General features: G+C 44.9%; 7 protein-coding genes across 7 annotated transcripts; 5 read left to right on the plus strand and 2 right to left on the minus strand.

The window, feature by feature from the left end:
• Positions 1 to 233: 233 nt before the first annotated feature.
• Positions 234 to 2,348, plus strand: EYB26_006544 (uncharacterized protein; the record flags this gene model as incomplete). The annotated part of the gene is made up of 3 exons (XM_054265820.1): positions 234 to 767; positions 841 to 1,750; positions 1,807 to 2,348. 3 exons carry the CDS (start codon positions 234 to 236, stop codon positions 2,346 to 2,348), a joined length of 1,986 nt encoding a protein of 661 aa, XP_054121795.1.
• A 1,665-nt stretch (positions 2,349 to 4,013) lies between these two features.
• Positions 4,014 to 5,393, plus strand: EYB26_006545 (uncharacterized protein; the record flags this gene model as incomplete). The annotated part of the gene is made up of 1 exon (XM_054265821.1): positions 4,014 to 5,393. The coding sequence occupies one exon, from the start codon at positions 4,014 to 4,016 to the stop codon at positions 5,391 to 5,393; it is 1,380 nt and encodes a 459-aa protein (XP_054121796.1).
• A 1,037-nt stretch (positions 5,394 to 6,430) lies between these two features.
• Positions 6,431 to 6,974, plus strand: EYB26_006546 (uncharacterized protein; the record flags this gene model as incomplete). Its single annotated transcript, XM_054265822.1, has 2 exons — positions 6,431 to 6,760; positions 6,813 to 6,974. 2 exons carry the CDS (start codon positions 6,431 to 6,433, stop codon positions 6,972 to 6,974), a joined length of 492 nt encoding a protein of 163 aa, XP_054121797.1.
• A 3,386-nt stretch (positions 6,975 to 10,360) lies between these two features.
• Positions 10,361 to 12,185, plus strand: EYB26_006547 (uncharacterized protein; the record flags this gene model as incomplete). Its single annotated transcript, XM_054265823.1, has 8 exons — positions 10,361 to 10,649; positions 10,699 to 10,788; positions 10,882 to 10,897; positions 10,957 to 11,128; positions 11,181 to 11,248; positions 11,316 to 11,436; positions 11,493 to 11,997; positions 12,067 to 12,185. The coding sequence occupies 8 exons, from the start codon at positions 10,361 to 10,363 to the stop codon at positions 12,183 to 12,185; spliced, it is 1,380 nt and encodes a 459-aa protein (XP_054121798.1).
• Positions 12,186 to 12,376: 191 nt separating this feature from the next.
• On the minus strand, positions 12,377 to 14,010 carry EYB26_006548 (uncharacterized protein; the record flags this gene model as incomplete). The annotated part of the gene is made up of 5 exons (XM_054265824.1): positions 12,377 to 12,864; positions 12,919 to 12,997; positions 13,055 to 13,354; positions 13,417 to 13,588; positions 13,658 to 14,010. The coding sequence occupies 5 exons, from the start codon at positions 14,008 to 14,010 to the stop codon at positions 12,377 to 12,379; spliced, it is 1,392 nt and encodes a 463-aa protein (XP_054121799.1).
• Positions 14,011 to 14,296: 286 nt separating this feature from the next.
• Positions 14,297 to 17,024, plus strand: EYB26_006549 (uncharacterized protein; the record flags this gene model as incomplete). Its single annotated transcript, XM_054265825.1, has 3 exons — positions 14,297 to 14,703; positions 14,756 to 15,123; positions 15,175 to 17,024. The coding sequence occupies 3 exons, from the start codon at positions 14,297 to 14,299 to the stop codon at positions 17,022 to 17,024; spliced, it is 2,625 nt and encodes an 874-aa protein (XP_054121800.1).
• Positions 17,025 to 17,261: 237 nt separating this feature from the next.
• Positions 17,262 to 18,237, minus strand: EYB26_006550 (uncharacterized protein; the record flags this gene model as incomplete). The annotated part of the gene is made up of 3 exons (XM_054265826.1): positions 17,262 to 17,315; positions 17,388 to 17,680; positions 17,775 to 18,237. The coding sequence occupies 3 exons, from the start codon at positions 18,235 to 18,237 to the stop codon at positions 17,262 to 17,264; spliced, it is 810 nt and encodes a 269-aa protein (XP_054121801.1).
• Positions 18,238 to 19,325: the final 1,088 nt, after the last annotated feature.

A 19,325-nucleotide genomic window follows, 5' to 3' on the forward strand; every position in this document is an offset into this window, starting at 1 on the left:
GACATTTGGCGGCAATTTATATTATGCAGTCCTCGTCAGGTGTTGCAACGCTGTGTGTCCTTAACAAGGGGATGTTGTGGCTATGTACCTAGCATGTTGTTCTCCCGATAGGTACCTACCTATGTTGGCGAAATCTCGCCTTCGCTGTGAATTAACCACTGCGTAGCATTTTCCATTATTTTCCTATAATCAAGCGTTTTGTCAATCCTTGACAATCCACTTCAGACGTCACCATGGGTCACAAGCATAGAAAGCCGAGAGTGGCATGGAACTTCGATGATGAGTGCTCAATGCTTGCGTTCCTGGAGTTTCGCATTAGTCATGGTGAGATGGACCGAATAAAAAATATCGAGGCGATTACACTTCATCTGCGGAAGAAAAGGTCGAAACGATTTACTAGCTCGCAAATCGAAGATATATTGAACGAAATACAAAATCAAACGACACAAAAGCGCCGAAGAGGGACGGTATTTACTGATGGGCTTAGAGCCTTGTCTAGTGTTCCTCATGAGGAGAATGTTCTTCGGCTGAAACAGGAGTTGGAAGATGAGTTTGTGATGAATATGCAAAGTCAGGAAAGGGTAACGAGGAGTGCTTCGCGTAGCCTTGGTTCATCTCAACCTCAACGAAAGAAGCATGTATCAGGCCTTGAAATACCAGAATCCCCGTCTTCAAGCCGGGCGCTCTCGACCAGGGCGTCGCGTTTCCGTCTATCCGCAACGAAGAGTACTAGCCCACTTGCAAGAAAGAGGCATTTCCCATATCAGGTATCTTTTGGGGCTTTAAGACTCCCAAACTCCATGCTACCGTCTGCATCGCTTGTTGCTAACGAGTTTCCAGAGCTCTCACACCCCGTCAAATCGCACGCTTAGCCCGAAGCATGAAGAAGGCGATAGAGAAACCCCTATTCCTCCATATCCTACCGTACGCATAACAATACCTGGCAATAGCGACATATCCACAGCCGATGATCTCCATTCGCCGATCTCTCATAACGAAGATGTGTCACTACATCAAACCAAAACACCAACGACCGACGCCGGCTTATACAAGCGAGCAACAAATAACCTTAGCGGTTCCTTCTCCGAAGTCAAAGTAAAGAGACTCGAAGAAGAAGTCAAGGACTTGAAGGAAAGACTATCCCAAGCGAAAAAATGTCAGCAACATCTAGATTCACAGATGCATAACATAAATTCATCGTTGGAGACGGCGTTGAGAGAGTGTCAACGCAGGTGTGCAGAATACGCTGATGACATCAGATGTTTAAAATACACTCTTTCGGAGAAAAATCCAGCAGATAGAAAACTGCTTTACCAACAAGAGAGGCAAATAGAAGCTCTGCGGCACTCCCTGAGTGAGAGGCAACAAAACGCCGGGTTTAGCAGATTATCTGCTGACGAACACCACGTTCCCAAGCAGGATGATGTTGAGAATGTCATGCATTCTATTCATCATGAGACGAAAAGGATACTATTATCATATGATGATAATTTCACTGCCAGGACACCCGATCTGGACCATGAAGAGGATCTTAGAAGTCTTTTTTGGAGAGTTCTAGGAACCAATCCTTCCTCTCCAGTCAGCTCTGAAACATTGAAAGCAATATTGGGCAAGAATGGCCTCCAAGCTATTATTTGTGCATTGTTTGCGTCGGCTTTGTGCGAGTGGGTTTTTGCTACGGATTTCGAATCTACAATAGCAAGATCGTCGATGCTTCTAAACATGTATCGCCAGCACATATCAAGCATAGGTAAGCCTTTAAAATCAAGTAAAAGTGACCACTATGCTCACGTAGAGTGATTGCAGACGGCAGTAATGCTTTGAAAAATGTTGATATAGCAGCTAATAAACTACTGTTTGGTAGCGATTACTACCTCAACCATGCCATTCCCGCAAGGGCCAAAGAGTTGGCGTCGATGCTGTCCGATGCTCTCGCACCGTTAATTCCAAATACTACAGAAATTCCACGCCATTCAACAGACCGCTTCCATACTTGGGGCGAAGGAATTAAAGAAAGCCCAAGACGGGAGAAAAGGTTTATCGATGTGTTCAAACGTGCTCTCAGATTGAAAGGGGACCTGCTCTCTAGCACTGGCCTCTTTTCCCTCGTGCTTTACCATCGCGGCACATGTTTCGACAAAAGTTCCATGATCGCTGAGACTAAGCATGGAGACAGTGCTGTGATGTTATCTCATACAGAGCCTATACAGGCTTGTCTTCTTCCGGCTATTTATTTACGCAAACTCCCACGGCAGGACATTGTTGACTATAAACTGGAGATCCATTCGGAATGCCCTACTGGATCGGACTTTTGTCTGGTTAGCAAAGCTGTTGTTGTTGTGGACTAGAAACTGAACTTTGATATTTTCAAAATGTGTTTCAATTTTCTCCTCTCCTAGACCTGACTTGTTCAATATATTGATCATATTGTCCTCATAGAGTGAATGGTTGAGATTCCCGCCCGTACTATTTCCCACAAGATAAAGAAAGTCGATAACGACAATAAATCATTGGGAACAAAAAGTTGCACTCTGGAATGTCAGCCTCGTCTGATGTGACTAAGGCTTGCTAGGCTAATACCGTTTCTGTACACAGTGTGTGTGTGTGTGTGTGTGTGTGTGTGTGTGGCGCAGTAGGCAGTATATGTCCCTCGCAAGAATCTGACACACTTCTTAATCAGGACCCCTCCTCAGCCTTGCGTGGGCGCAAGTAAAGAAAGGTTGCATATATCTCACCCTTTCATTCTCTCTGTCAAGATATTATTATTTCACTGTCCGCCCAAAGGCCATCATAGAGTACACTCTTTGGATGTGGATAGCATATCTTTATGGCTCCGCAAACCCAGGTATCGGCGAAAGCCCGTGGGAGACGGAATCTCATTCAAAAATATGAAATACATTTCGATGGGCCCATAGCACCTCGCCAGTGGCCCCTTAGATACATGCCGATCTTTCAAAAGATTCGAGAAATCGAAAGCATCAAATACGAAAGATACATTGAGGTCCTAGCGAATGAAAGACACGAAACAAACGATCCCCTTCCTCCTATTTCTGAGCGAGTGTCCATCCTTATTCGCGTTGCATACGACATGCGGAATTCTTTGGCTAATGAGGCCACCTGGAGAAGTGGCACTGAGAAAATAATATTCGATCGTTTTCACAGCGATATTCCCTGGTAAAGAAACTACCGTCCCTTTACAGAAGCATTCGTTTGACTGTGATATCAATTAGTGATCGTTGCCACAAAAGACGGTGGGCCTCTAAGTTTCACCTTGAGCCTCTTTCTCCATTGGCAGCGGAAAAGCTGCGAGTCAAGAGAACTAGGACAATGCTTTGCAGATGTACACATGTGGATAGAATGAGGGACCAGGTAAGACAAATCCGGCAACGGCAATTCGACCATTTATTGATGTGAGGGACTGCCAGTCTCCGAGAAAGCTACAGCTCCCTTTTCTGTATCGAGGCAATGAGCGGGTCATTGACAACTCGGTTCCTGAATATAAGACAAAAGAATTACGAGGTCTCCAGCCTGACCATATAATTGGACTGAGGCAAACAGCAAAACTTCGGAGTTTGCTGTCAAATAAACCTGACATAGTAGAGACCCCGTTTAAAAAGAGCTCCAGTCCTTCTTTTCCATTTTTTCTCCTGGAGGCCAAACCCGAGCACGGATGTCCAGGTTTCACGTCTGTTGAAGAACAAAGCGCCTTTCCGTTACGAACGCTGCTAAATATTCAAAATAATGTTCCAACAACCGCAGAAGTGCGATTTGATCCTTTGGTTTGGTTCATGGCCAACCAAGGCGATGAATGGAGAATATACGCCTGTGTTCCTGATGGCTTCAAAACAGTAAGCTCCATGATGTAGCTTCTTTATTTCCCATGTTCTTACAGTCTCTAGCGAATTATTGATCTTTGGCACGGAAGCATTCTTCGCGAAGATAGTGCATTACAACTTCTTCTTATTATTGATATGATATGTGACTGGGCACGCGACATTTATCGAAAAGACATCATGAAATGCTTTGCGTCTGCCGTATCAGACTCGAGAGGTTTCACACCGGCAGACAGTCACATTTCTTATAATACAGATTCGGGAGAGGAATCACCTGCAAATCAAAGCAATGGGGGTTTTTCGACTGGGGATAGCGATTCAACGACTTCTCAAGTCGAAAACGAGCATATTAGAACCCCCATTGACCCTGCATCCGCAAGTCACTCCGATGAGGACGAGGACGAAACTTCCGTAACCCTTGGGGATTTAGATCCATCTAGCGAAGTGGCTTCAACATCAAACACAACATCTGATGCTAACATTGCCTCTTTTGACACACCAATGGTTCCCGATGTGGAAATGGTTGACTTGGGCCGTGAAAACGTGAGCGCAACCACGCCAACCGAGGCAGCGACACAACACGCCGTGATTAAATATGCAAACGACGTTGTGTTTTCGTTTAATACACTAGCTCTTCCTGAAGCCCAAAGTGATTTGATGAGATTGTTAACATCGTCATCCACTACTTCAGACATCGCGCAGACGGCTGGAAGACTTGTTATGCTGTTCTGTGGAAGAAACCAAATTTTAACACGAAGAAGCACTATTCGTTACCTGGAATCATGGTGGATCGGTTCTAATAGTGCACGAGAACAATACAATAGTGATCTCGATGATGACATTGTCATGGCCCATTTCTCCTTTGAATCCTACTTTCGGCAGCAAGATTGGGAACTCGTGCGAAAATTGACGTGCATAATGGCTTCGTCCAACACGATTGAGACATTAGCACGAATCAGTAGTATTGCTCGCCCTGTAATAAACTATTACAGAGGAGAGCATATATGCACCCGAAGTAACTTTCTCAACGTTACTCTCTATTTCAGAGATCTTTGTTGTGAGAAGTCGGCGAAAAGTGGTATATCAAATCCTCAGCTTTATCTATGCCAAGATTATGCCAGCTTCGGAAGAGGTAAGCCGCAGTATGAATGGAGGAAAAGCACGCCGCAGATCAGAAACGCCCTTGATACCCTACAATATGCCGAAAGGTTGATCAAAATGTCCACTTGCCAGAGACGTAGACAAGTGAAGTCCTCTATTATGCAAAATATGTCGTTAGATCTAGAGTTTGGGTCACAGACGCAGAACATTGGAGCATTTTTGGCCAAAAAGCCAAATTCTTGGCCGGATTCTTGCCCTAAATATTCTCTTGTCGTCTTTGATCAGTCGAATACCAAAGATGGCCAGTTGATGGCATCAAAAATCTCTGAAGCAGTTTTGAACCAAGCCTTTTTCCACGAAAATGGGAGTAGTATTTCACCAGTGGACGCCCGTGCGTTTACGTTCTGGACGAAATTACTACGCGGAGAATTACCTGTGGATTCTGTTTGGCGATGCTAAAATTAGCAGGCTGTAGGTATTTTTGCAACTTGGTTTGATTCCTTCAATTTAAACCTTACCCGTTACTTAGGTTACTGGAATTGAAATGACTAGGAGCTTTCCATCAAATGGCCAAACGATCTACTACTTCATAGGTATATCAATTCCACAACAAAATTGTCCTACAGATCTATCGCTTGATTTTATCATTCATACAAGATTAGGCCTGTGAATCTTCCAACCTTAGAAGCGTTCCACTACTCACCATATATGTCGGTGTCGGTATAAACTATTTAAATCTCGGATATATGATTTTCGATCAGTATGGAATCTTGCCCACACTGTATACCGTAACACCGAACATCGTCGAATTGTCGGGAAATCTTGAAAACATCCCAATTGGTGACTTGCAGATTCATGTCTCTCAATCGTATCATTCTTTACAGATATGGTATGTCGTACTCCAAGTAATCAATTATCAACGCAGAAAGAAACTCCGCCACTCCTTGCCTACGTAGTCTGTTGCATTGAGAATATCCGAGCGCTAGACAGCCACCAGAGTCTTATTAAGCCACTGGCAAGGGCTTAACTAGTAAATTAAATAGGTTTACTAGGTAATACAGTTCTTTTGATGCCAGCCTTAAAATTTGAAGCATAGAGTAACGGAAGCCAAGGGGCTCTATTACCCGAAATGCTCTGGCTTAGGGTTACTGCCGACATGCAATGCTACATAGGGGCTAGAAATGTAAACATAGATGAGCCGATGAGCTATACGAAGTAATTACTAATATAACTAATATAGTCATACTAACCCGAAAGCGGAAATGTTGCGAACTGACTAATGATTATCACATTTTCTAATTATGAGCTTATGCTGTAGTAGGTAGCTTAGGACATACAATGTAGTATTGGGTATCTTAACTTCTGATGTTAAGAAAGGACGTTAAGAAAGCATATGTTTACAATTTGAGAGCTATATAAACCACCAGGAGGTGCCTAGTTGGTGTGAATTACCTTCCACGATCATCTAACATCTCTGTACACCATTTAGCAAAAACATGCTCAAGCTCATCACTCTGCTCGGCCTTTCGGCCTTGGCCTCTGCCCAAGTATTCTCTGGTCAGGGAAAGCTAGTTCCTGCCATCTGGGCCCGCACTCTCACTCTTGGTGACGCCGTTGGGTGCCTCACTGACACTGGTCTCTGGACCACCGACTCTGCCAACTGTGGCACATTCACTGGTAACGCAACAATTGAAAACGGCAATGTCACCTCGACTCTCCTCAGCACAAGTGCCGGTTCCTGCGGCATCATCTGGCGTGGTAATAACAACAACCATTTGTCTTATGCATGCGGCAGCCCTGATGCTGATAGCCCAACGCCCTCCTTTGTGAGAAATTATGACTAGTCTGGCAAATTTCAATTCGCTGACATATGAGCAGGTCTACTCCATTACCAACAAACCTTTCCTCGGATTCGGACAATATGCGTATTTGGGAGTAACCGGAGGCAACCCCCCAACTGGAAATGATACCTCAAGCTTGCACATTGCCGGAGATGTGGAGAACGGCAACTTGTGGGTGTTGACTTGGGAAGCTCTCTAAATGTATGTATCGACTTATGTTGAGGAATCAGCTATCAGTGATTTGCCGGTCAGTCATAGTGGTTCAAGTTTGAGGTATATGACTCACGGCAGTTGGCATATGCACATATTACCCGTTTTACGTTGGAACTTTTCCGCCCTAAAAGGGAAAGAACTTCATGTATTTAGTTTTTAATGGACAAGCTTTTTGGTCCTAGCTCCTTAGGATGACAATCTACCCGTCAGATTATTAGTAGAATAATATAACGAGGAGAAAAAAGAACGGTGTAAGGGTCTAAGTCCCCAAACCTTCATTATACGTAGGCTGTAGCACGTGGAAATGACACCAGCTAGGGTAGTTAGTTAACTTAGTTAGTGACTAAATAGAGATTATATGAGCTTCATAAAACGACTAACAACTAACTGACTAGTGGGTAGTTACCAAAGGTTTTGCATATAATGTAAAAGTCCTTTAGAGTGGTGAACACTTCTATAAGTACATGAGGAAATGTAATTCACCTACGGCCCTAAATCATTATGCTGACTGTTTCCGCTTCTACGGATCTTTAACCAGTGTAAACATAGTTGTTCTCAGATTCTGGTGGCCGTCACAATTATCCTGACTACACAGCCAGGGAAATCGTTCAGGGGGTGGCTCTCTGTGGAGTATCCCGTTTGGATATGAGGTCAACTAATAAAGCTCCTCCCGTCATTTATTTGGTCCTATATTTCATCTGCAGTCTGATCCTGCGCATTATCTTGACGCTTTAATCTAATACCCTCAATACTAAATGGATGAGAAATTTTGGAAATCTTCAGATCAATCCATGGAATCTAGAGTTGTCTCCGTAATTCCGCTGCCTTTTTTTTCTCGGCTGTTAGGGCAAGGGATATGATATCTGTCCTCGGATGACTTCAGCATAGTTTCCAAGGTTTGTGGGAACACCGCAGAGCATACGGCTATGTGTAGTATAGCTACCTGAAAACCCATGTGTTTCCCTTTATCCTCTTGAGCAACGAAGAGAGAGGAACAATCAGACAATAAACCGCAAGATATAGCAACATTGCCGATATACCGCAACTTACCCAAACAGGCAATAATCTGCTCCTCGCTTACTTTTTGTCCCCGAGAGCAACTTACAGATTAGCGAATCAAGTCTTCTCGGCGCACACCGTTAAAATTCTCAAAATCCAGATTCCGGCAAGTTTGCTTGTCAATTGCCCCAAAAAATAGATTGAATCATTGCGTGATCGAACAACTGGGTGTTGCTATTTCAACCCGTGTTTTCTCTTAGCTGGTGTGGAGATGGATCGTAGAGCGTAAATAATAAATGTAAATGGCCCATGCAAAGGTGCTCTGTAGTCTTGTCACATCTAGACTACTCTGGCAAATACACTTTGAAGCTTAGCAAGCACGAATTTGCCACTTGGCGCCTTCCGACGCCCATAACATGCAATAATATTGATAACCTTGTTGTCCAGGGTGACTAAAGCAGCTAAGATTTAACATAGGGTTGAGGACCAACTATGCAGTAACCACCCCCTTCGATCATATACATGGTGCTTACCTATCTCCGTAATGATTGGTGATAGAGACACAATTTCCGACTTCAGGTCAATTGGGCTGTGCTATATTCCTTTGGGATGCAACTTGTGTAGATACCGTAAGCCCTAATTTATAAATTAATCCTTCGGGTACTAGCTAGGGCTTATATACCATATTAAGCGTCTCAAGGGCAATACAGCGAACATCTCGTCCAATGAATCCATGAAGTTAGAAAGAAAACCAAATGACGAGTCCCGAATTCCGAATACAACCATGCCGCATTACAATCCTTGTCTATGCACACGCTTGGCAAATCTTGTTCTCGCATTTGCCGACTTTTCGGACAAGGGAGTGACATCGTGGCGGTTACTAGTCTGTTCTGTTGTTTCTCCATATACGGAGTAAAAGATGAACATTTCTTTTTTTCGGATATACCTGGGTTTGCTTTTCTCTCTCTCTCTCCTTAATGCAATTGGTCGATTTTTTGAGATCATCACGGCATCCACTCCCGTAGCCCTACTTGCCGCTGTGAAGATGTCGATCGGTCTATAAATAAGTTTAGGCCGCCATTGTCAATCCACTGTCAACACAACTTCAAGCTGTGGCTTCAGATTGTCGTCTATTGATTGGGACTTGGGATTATCAGCCACAGTTCATAAGGGTTGAATATGCAAGCGGTCTATATTGGTATTTGAGTGTGAGCCCGCTCTGATAAACTGGGAGCATCTCTGAACGCTGATCTGATAGAGTGAGGCAAAACGCGAGCTGAGCCGGAATAATGTACAAGAGCACTAAAACACGGAAAGGTCTACAAGACTATGATTTCTAGGCGAGGGGCGATGATATTGATAGTTTTATTATATCTGAAATGAATGGGGGCACCAATAAAACATATTCTCTTATCTGTCTCTTTCTCAAACGTCAAGGCAAGATCCATGAATTAAAAGCGCACATTATTCAATGTTCTGATAAACGAGCGTAGAGGCATGGTATTCAAGACCCCCAGTATTTGAAAACCTTGTGGCACAGTCAGAGAGTCCATTTTCTTGCCTCTTCAAACCTTGTCTATTTTGGTATATACGTAAGTATTCCGAAAGGTGACGAGGTTTGCCCATGCCTACATTAGGGCCGCCTGTAGTGGATATTATCACTATATTTCTCTTCCATTACTTAGTTAGAGGTCAGTATCTTCTACACCATGTATCTAGAGCGCAGATCAATTGCCGTTTTTATGATTTCCGTGCTTGAAGAAAGTCCACGGTGATCGATATCTGGAAGGATCGTGCCACACCACATGGACATATGTCTATCGATGATTTCCTTTTTTTCTATATATAGGTTCGGAATGTGATAGAGCTCATGAAGTGCATCACAAACTGGGATCTTAGTGATACAGATCCAAGTATAGTAACAAGATAAAGGCTTCAATATTCGAGACCCGCTACGATATTGAACTGGATGGCATTCGATTAGCCGCCTGCCAGATATGTATGAAGGGTAGTATTTCACAATTGTATCATTTATGACATCGGTGTGCGGAGAGAGAGAGAGGATAAGTTATTGAATTTCATTGGAGTAGGCTGCTCGACTTGACTTTCATGGATGATCCAGATACAACCCCAAATCTCAGTCGGATAACAACCGGAAGTTATCGAAGTTTATTCATTTTGTCTTGTCTGATAAGGCAATAGCAGAGTGTAGAATATTTCGTCAACTTTAAGCATAAAAGGAACCAAAAGCCCACCCTTGAGCACAGTGTTTGGGTCTTTTCATGCCTATCCTTGGACATTGAGTTCCTTCCAAAAGCTTACCCTTTCTTAATCAGTTGATATACCTGAGTCGTTAGTTATCACTTGCCCAGTATGATATTATATCAAGGCATCACGACCCTCGCAGGCGTCCTTTTAACCTTCAAACTTGCAACTGCTGCCCCAGCAGCACCAGCATTCTCAAACCCTCTACGAGGAGGCGAGAACCTCATCGGCTACTCACCCACCAACACAATTTCAAACGAAAACACAGAGACAATATCTTACCAGCTCGCACCTGGACAAACTGATACCGCAGATTTGGGAGTGTACCTGGACTTCGATGGTGTTGAGAATCCGCAGCCTATTCGTGGGAATACAGGGGGGACTAATCCTGGGCCTCGTGAGTTCTTTTTGTGTGTGGACAGGACTGGAACTGAGCATTGGGCCAGGCAACGCCGAGATGAATAAAATGTATTCTGACAAGTTTGCTCCTCCGGGGACTGATGCTGGAACTACTATCAATGCACAGTGGCCATTAGGTATGTTACAATGTACCCTCTTAAATTCATATCCTGTGTGATAAAGTTCCTCCCGGAACATGGTCTATTTGGAACGCTGTTAACAACAAACAGCTCTCAGCAGCGCTGTGTACGTGAACCCTTTCCATTTCTAACCACATGCGGCTAACTTCATTTTGGGAATGATAGTCTAGGAAAAGGAAAATCCGGCTGGTCCCGTCAACAAAACATAAACGTTCTCCCAGCAGCAACCGAAATGGCCGGCGTGAATATGAGACTCGAGGCAGCTGGGTACAGAGAATTGCATTGGCATGTCGCGGCTGAGTGGGCCCTTGTCTTGAATGGATCTTGCAGAATTCAGGTATTTAATCCATCTTTTGACTCTTAGTAATATCAATGCTGAATGTCATCAGGCTGTGAACGATGATGGACAGACATTCATCGACGATGTTGGTAAAGGGGATGTATGGTTCTTCCCATCGTAAGCAGACCATTTCAGTTTCTTGCTTGAAAAAAAGACCATGGTTTTGACTGATAATATGTTACAGTGGAATCCCACATAGCATCCAAGCTCTCGAAGACGGCGTTGAGTTCATTCTCGTCTTTGATGATGGCTCTTTTTCCGAGACGAATACCTTCTTGGCCACCGAGATATTTGCGCATAACCCGGTATGTCCCTCTAACCCCAAAATATGAGTCACGGTGGCTGATAAAATATGAAACAGAGAGAAGTCCTATCCAAAGATCTCGGCGTCCCCGTCTCTGACTTCCAGGACATCCCCTCCGACAAACTATTCATCTTCCCCGGCACCCCAGCACCCACCGATATCCAAGCCCAAAACATGACAGGTTCTGCAGGCGCGATCCCTCGGACACAAAGTTACTCGTACCACCTCTCCGAACAACCAGCCCAACAGCTCGAGGGTGGGAGCGTCAAAATCGTCGATCCGCTAAGTTTTCCGATTGCATCGAGTTTCTCAGCTGCGCTTGTGACTATAAACCCTGGCGGGTTGAGGGAGATTCACTGGCATCCGTCAAGCGACGAATGGACCTTCTTCATTCAGGGACAAGGTCGAGCGACGCTGTTCACCCCACCGAGTGAAGCGATGACGTTTGATTATATGGCTGGTGATGTGGCGTATTTCCCCAAGTCTAATAGTCATTATATTGAGAATACGGGGAATGAGGATTTAATTGTTTTGGAGGTTTTGCAGGCGGATCATTATTCTGGTACGTCTTTTTTTTTTCTATTTCGCAAATGGCCACTTGAAATTGCAGGTGCTGACAAGGTCGATGTAGACATGTCTCTCGCACAGTGGGTTGGGCTGACGTCCAAGCAGATTGTGCAGGATACGTTGAATCTTTCGAATGAGACGTTGAGTCATTTCACGACGGAGAAGAAGATTGTTGTCGCATAGTTATCGAGCAGTGTCAAGGAATATGTTTTGTACCTAGTATGAGATCATATAGTTCTGAATATCTGGACGAAGATCATGTGATATAGGCGCACCTTCCCGATTAGCAATCGGCTGGCTGCTTTCTCAACATCAATTAAGCCGAAATTAATCCTTCTCACTCACTTCTGATCTGTCACGTTGGTATAGACAGTCTACAATCCAGCATTAAGCCTCTCCTTGAGAACAGACAATGGCACATCTTCCTCGTCATAAAACTCCACGTCTTCATCAACCCCAAAATCATCCAATCTCTCCCCTTCTGCATTCCGCCATGCTTCTTCGCCTTCATCAACATCGATATGATCAATAACTTCAGAACTAGAATGCTGTTCATCTTCGCCAACCTCGTTCCCTTCCGAGTCTTCGGCGATCTCCTCCTCTAACTCAGTTTTCGTCTGCGATGATTTGTTACTCTTATATCGTTCATGAAACTTCCTTCGCCGCCTGATGCCGGCAGTACTATCATCACTAAGTCCAGCTCGACGAGCCAGATCTCCCTGTTGCCGCATCCTGAAAGCAGCCATTTCATCGGCTGGCGAATCAAAATGTGGAATTGTAAATGGATCAGTCGATGACAGGATTGGTCGCGATTTGCGTGGGATGCGATCTGGGTCCGGTGGCGGCCATGATAGATTTGGATCTAGGTCATGTCAGTATTGGGGGAACACATATATGGCTGGGAAAGAGTGTGTACCCTCGAATTCATTAACTTCAAACTCAAGGCCAGATTTGCGGTCTGGTGTACTTGCGAGGGGCCAGAACCAGCTTAGAACCTGAAATTTTGTCAGTACAGCAACCCCAACTTAGTAAAATGGGAGGGAGTACTATACATTCCAACTTCCACCCATCCCAGCTTTGACATTACTCAGAATTCCAATATCATATGGAAACTCCTGCTTCCGAATCCTCACTTTCATCCCATCGGGTCCATCCAGATATCCACCAAGATACCTCGCTCGCCGAAGCAAGGTCTTGTGCCGCTCAATCTCCCAGGATTCGATGGTGGTGACGTTGGCACCTATAGCCCAGAGACTGCGAACTAATAACACAAAGACAGCGAATAGGGTTAGACTATTTACGACCAGTAGGATGAAGAGATGGCAGAGGGCTGGGACGCTGGGGCCCAGGTACTGTTTTACGATGAGTTAGTGGACGTCTCATAGAAGGTTGCAGAGTTGGAGGATGGGCGTACGCTAGGTAGATTTCTATTTTCCCAGATTATGCCGACTCTGGTGAAAATAAACGATTCGAGGTATATCATTGAAATAACTGCATAAAACAGAAACCGCACGAAATGCGGGAGTGTAAAGTGTGACACGCAGTTGCGGGTCCAAGGACAGTGATGGTCCATTTTTGGTACGCATCTAATTATCAAATTAGGAATCTATCCTCGCTAATAAACATCTATCATCTCGTTGATAAAGTAAACATACCTTTGACATGTCTTACAGTGATGCGCTCGCGGCGGCTTAAAAGCGCCACACTTCCTACACCATCTCTGTCGCGTAGAAACATCCCCATCGATTTTATACGCTCCTTGAGTCGCAGTCAACTGATTCTTCGGAGCCCAGTCTTTCGGCACACGGCCAGGATCAACGGTACAAGCCCGATAATAACAAATCCATATACAAGCCACCAGCAAATTGAACTTCCATGTTTGGGCCTTGGAGAGTGGGCCCGGTTCGAGAAACAGAAACAGAAACTGAGATGAATAGGAAAGGAAACTTATAAGCGCTGTAGCGGCGGGAATCGCAAGATATCCAATGTCGAGCGATTCGCCTGCCATGGTGTGTGCATTACTGTTCAGGGGATGCTTTCTTCACTTTGTGTATGTTGAAATTGTTAGGTGAAGGTCAGCTTGGCGAAGGACAAATCATCCTGTGGGTGCCTAGTTTGTCAGGCATAAAGGATTCTCCGAAATGGCTCGTCCTTATCAGATTAGATTAGATTACCGTAGCGTATCAGATTGGTCGACAGTGTTGTTTCCACAAAATCATCAACCCAATCCTTACTTGCACCTCAGTCAATCAAAGAAAATAATGCACCGAGAGGACGTAAAATGACCTAGAAAAATGCCAATTGCCGCCCTGCCACCTTCCACAGCCCAGGCAATCGGCTCGCCTTCCATCCTCCCAGATCCCTGCGCCGTCGTCAAAGAACTCATCGACAACGGCCTAGATGCAGGCGCAACATCCATCTCGGTAGAAATCTCCCCAAACACCCTTGATATCATCCAAGTCAAAGACAATGGCCACGGTATAGCTCCGGAAGACTTTGAGAATTTATGTAAGCGAGCATATACGAGTAAAATCCAGACGCTGGATGATTTGAGAAATGTCGGGGGTCAGTCCTTGGGTTTTCGTGGAGTGGCGCTTGCAAGTGCCGCGGATATGGCTAATACGCTTATTGTGACGACGAGAACGAAGAATGATATTGTGGCTTCGGTGCTGAAGTATGATGCGGAGGGTCGGCTAGTCAGGTAAGCATTGTCTGTGTAGCAGTTGTTTGTATGATCTACGCTGATCGTGTAGCACGGAGAAAGCGTCTCACACTGTCGGAACCAGCGTCTGCCTGACAGGATTCTTAAAGAAGATTCCTGTCAGACGACAGACTGCTGTAAAGTCTGCATCCAAGACCATTTCCAAGATAAAAAGGTTACTCCATGCTTATGCGATGGCGAGACCGGGCACGCGGCTGTCGTTGAAAGTCCTAAATAGTAAGAACGGGAAAGATAACTGGACTTATGCACCGTCCTCGACAGCAAGCATTGTCGATGCTTCTCTCAAGGTGGTTGGCGTGGAGACTACTGGGCAGTGCGTATGCCGGACCTGGCCTAAGAATGTCGAGGAGTCCAATATGCCGGTAAAGCTACTTGCTTATCTCCCAAAAGCAGATGCCGGTAGGTCGTCTTCTATAGTCGAAAATTGCACTCGTATGCTAATAAGTATAGACTTTCCAAAGGTTGGCAACTCAAACCAGTACATTTCTGTAGATGGCCGCCCGTTATCCTCTGACAGAGGCACAGCAAAGGAGATCGTCAATCTATATAGGTCTTACATTCGCTCAGCGGCGAAAGCAAATGGGACGTTGACAGTGAATGATCCATTTCTGAATTTGCATATTTCATGTCCGCCGGGTGCTTACGACGTGAATGTAGAACCTGCAAAGGACGACGTCTTGTTTGCAGAGCGAGAGGAGCTGATCCAAACCGTTGAAGAGCTGTTTAAAGCAACTTATGGAGAGCTGCAGAAAGATTCTGAAAATACTGAAAAACAATCTACTTCTGTTAATGGGTTTAGTGTTCTGTTACGACAACCGGCTGTACAAGAGCCAGTCTCTCCGCCGGCAACTAACCAGTTTCCTAGGATTGCAAGCATGTCAAGAACTACTAAAGATCTAACCAGGGCGCCTCAAAAAGACTTGCAGTCCGTGGAAGACGATGATCCATCACAGTCAGAGTCACATGAAACAGCTTCGAACGATAATGGCCTCAACCCGTGGTCTATAGCAAAAACGCAGTTTTTTCATCGGTCGCCCAAGGAAAACAAAGAAAGTCAATTCGTCACACCGACAAGGCCAAGTACTATGCCTATAGGCGGACAAAATACAGCAGCCACCCAATCAAGCCCTTCTGACATTTCGAGCCCACATTCTCCGTCCTCGCCGGAAGATGGCCATGTCCCGCCTCGAAGATCCACGACGTTATCTGCAAGAGGGAGCCGAAGTTCCAATAGCTATACCAAAGCTTCAAGGGAGCGTGACAGGGAGCGTTATGGAAATGGATCACTCGATACATGGTTTATAAAAAATAGCGGCTCGACTTTGTCAAACAGTCCATCTAGGCAGACATTAGATGATGAATTCGAAACTGAAAGCGTCATGCTCGATGATCTTGACGATGGCATTATTGACGAGCCTTCACAAATAGCCAATACGCCTTTCAAAATACCTCTTTTAAGCAAGCCGCAAGACAAACGCCAGCGACAACTGTTACTGTCACCCGATACCGAGCCCTCCACTGTTCAATCGGCGCAGAAAAGACAAGAATTCCCAGTCATGGAAGAATGGTCAGCGCGACTTCACCAAGATTTTCCTGCCGATCAAAGCGCATTCAGTAGTCAAGACACGGAAAGAGCATTGGACTTCGAACGGAGGAAGAAAGAAGCCAATATTTCTCATCGAAAGCAGCTACGACAGCAGTATCTGGCCAGTCCAGCGAGCAGTCAGCCTGCATCAAAATCTCCGCACAAAAATCGATACCTAGCAGCCAGAGCGACATTATCGAAATATAGTCAACAAAGTCAATCGAGTGCGCCTCCGGAAGGACAATCAACCCCGAGTGACGAACCGACGATGAAGGACAACGATCCTCGGTCATATCTGATGCGACATCAATCCGAATTACATGATAGTGCAAATGATGCGACTAACAAGTCGAAACGTATCCCCACAAACCGCCTACCACTGGAGAACATTCCAAAGGAATTTGATGTTCACAATCTCGGTGTGAAGCTCGACATTTCTTTACTACATCTGATTAAACAACTCGAGTATTTGGCGGAAGTCGACCAGTATGTTTTTTGCCGAGACGAGGATATGGAATACAACCCATTCGATCCTGTGAACGAACCCGATCTTCCTGTAATATGTAAGATTTGGGAAAACTCTATTGCTCAACTCGTCAAAGAGAAGTATCGTCTCAAGGAGATTGACCTTTACGATGGTGCCGGTGGATCTGATGAAGTAATTGTCAAGAGGATTGATATCTACGATAAAATCAAATCAAAGTCATCAACCTGATTTCTTGTCACTTTTCTAGCAAATGTGTTTGAAATCTATCGACATATTTATGAATGACGATGCATTTATACAAGCCCGATACGCCACAAATATACATGTGAGCAATTATTGATGAGTGTCTATCAAGTATATATATATATATATATATATATTAACATTCTATCGTATTTAAACCGTGAACCGAAATATATACAATTAAAGAAATTCATTGCAATCATAAATATTTCCTGCAATCAATCACCTAGACTCGATAATAATCGCAAGTGCAAGCGCCAGCAAGGTCACAGCAGCCTATATCGTCAGCCTTTACCTAGGTACGTACCAAACATACAAACATAGACAAAAGGGAAAAAAAAGACTTACAAGGAAAGTCATAATCCCAATTCCAGTTAGCTCCCACCCACCACACAACACTTTTCCTCTCGCGATGGCATTCTGCTGCCTCCAAAACCTGTACGCGCCCAACAACGCCGTCACAATCGCACAGATTTGGTACGCAATACTGAGCGGGATACCGATGGATCGAAAATTTATACGAGACAGTGTAAGAAGATAGGGGTGTGAAGGTTGGAGACGGAAGAGTTGGGCCACGAGGACTCCTTGGATGGAGAATGTGGCGGACGTGCGCATGTAGGCCAGGAATGTTCTTTCGAGTGCTTTTCCCAATCAATCCGCTCCTTGTCAGTAAATCCCCTAGTCAAAAATGTAGAACCCTCTAAGAGGGGTGGTGGTAGGTAGGTAGGTAGGTACCGAAGTAATCTCTATTCCCCTTATGAGGAACCTCTAGCGTAATATTCCTTGCCCAAAACCGGCGCACCGGTCCGGGAATCCATTTCTCTCTTTTCTTTCTATTCCTCCTTTCTTGACTATTGGCGGCAGACGTGCTGCTGGTGGTGGTTGCGCCGGTGTTAGAGGCAATGCGATACTCGCCGGATGATATTGAGCCATCTGATGTACTTTCCGTGGACAATCTGCGAATCTCGTCTAGTTCGGTTGCTTCGCGGGGGCGACTGCTGGTGCTAGTGTTGGTTTCTATGCGGGAGAGTCTTTGTTGTTCGTCTTCCGGCGATTGTTGGGCTTCGTTTTCGTTCTGTTGTGAGGCTTGTTGGGGTTGGGATGCTTCATCGTCGACGTCAAATGGAGAGTATTCGTCATCGCTTCTTGGGCGAGGAGGGATTGGGTCGTCGTCGTAGTCGCCTACTACTTCTGCCATGGGTGATTATTCTGAACTAGAATATAGTTTGAATTATATTAATTGGCGGGCTCGTAGGGTGTTGTCGTATTGCATTGCATGACACTCTCTCTCAAGATTGTGGCCGGAACCGGAACCGGAAGTCGGCTTCGTCTGTGGTAGGTACCCGTATCTGCTCAACAATCGACTCACTCACTCACTCACTCACTTCCACAATGTGATCGAGATCAATCCAGTCTCAATCTCAACGATATCCGCTGCGTAAACAGTAAACAGAGTAAGCTGGGTTGTGAGTTGACAACTGACGTAAATAAGTTGGTCCCCCATCACCGCCCCAAGTCCACCCAATAAGAACTTCTCGTCTTCTCTCCCATCGGGGGAGGCGAGCTACAGCTGACCGAAACCTTGTTTTTCGCCTCTGCCGAGCGAGAAGGGAGGGGGGGGGGGGGGTCCATATTTTCGTTCCAAGTAAGCCAATCATCTTCTCTCTAGAGGCAGTGAGCCAATTCTAATCATCCATCCCTCTCACAATCCGAGAAGTCGCAATCAAGCTTCAGTTTCATTTTATAGTGAGATGCAAAGATGAAGCTATTCAAACCCCCACGAAAGATAACGAGATGTACAATGCTCAGCCCTATGGATCCAAAGTGATACAAGCTTAATTGTTTAATCTCCTTCATTTTGGTGCAATTGGCCAATCAGAACACAAAGATGTGTTCCGATCCGCTATGGCGACATCGCGGGCCAATTATAGGGCTTTTAGGGTTATGCGGTTGTTTTTTTGCTTATTCCTCCCCTTACCTGCCATAATACACCTGGTAGCCACGACGGAGTGGTTAGCTAGTTATCTGGTTACTAGTTACTCTGTGCGATGTATAGTGGCATACTTGGTTTTTAGTAGACAAAGATAACTCCAGTGAATTGCTTGCGTTGCTGGTCATAGGTACAGTAGTACACTTGGTTGGTATCAAACGTTCAAAACCCAGGCAGTCAGTCATTAGTCATGAAGAGAAATAAATACAAACGAGCCAAAACCAAACGGAAAAAACAATGACACGTCCCAATATTCCAAAAAAAAAAAAATCCTTCATTCTTCATTTATTCAAACA

The sequence above is a fragment of the Talaromyces marneffei genome, chromosome 5 (genome assembly GCF_009556855.1).
Source record: "Talaromyces marneffei chromosome 5, complete sequence".
Taxonomy (NCBI): Eukaryota; Fungi; Ascomycota; class Eurotiomycetes; order Eurotiales; family Trichocomaceae; genus Talaromyces; species Talaromyces marneffei.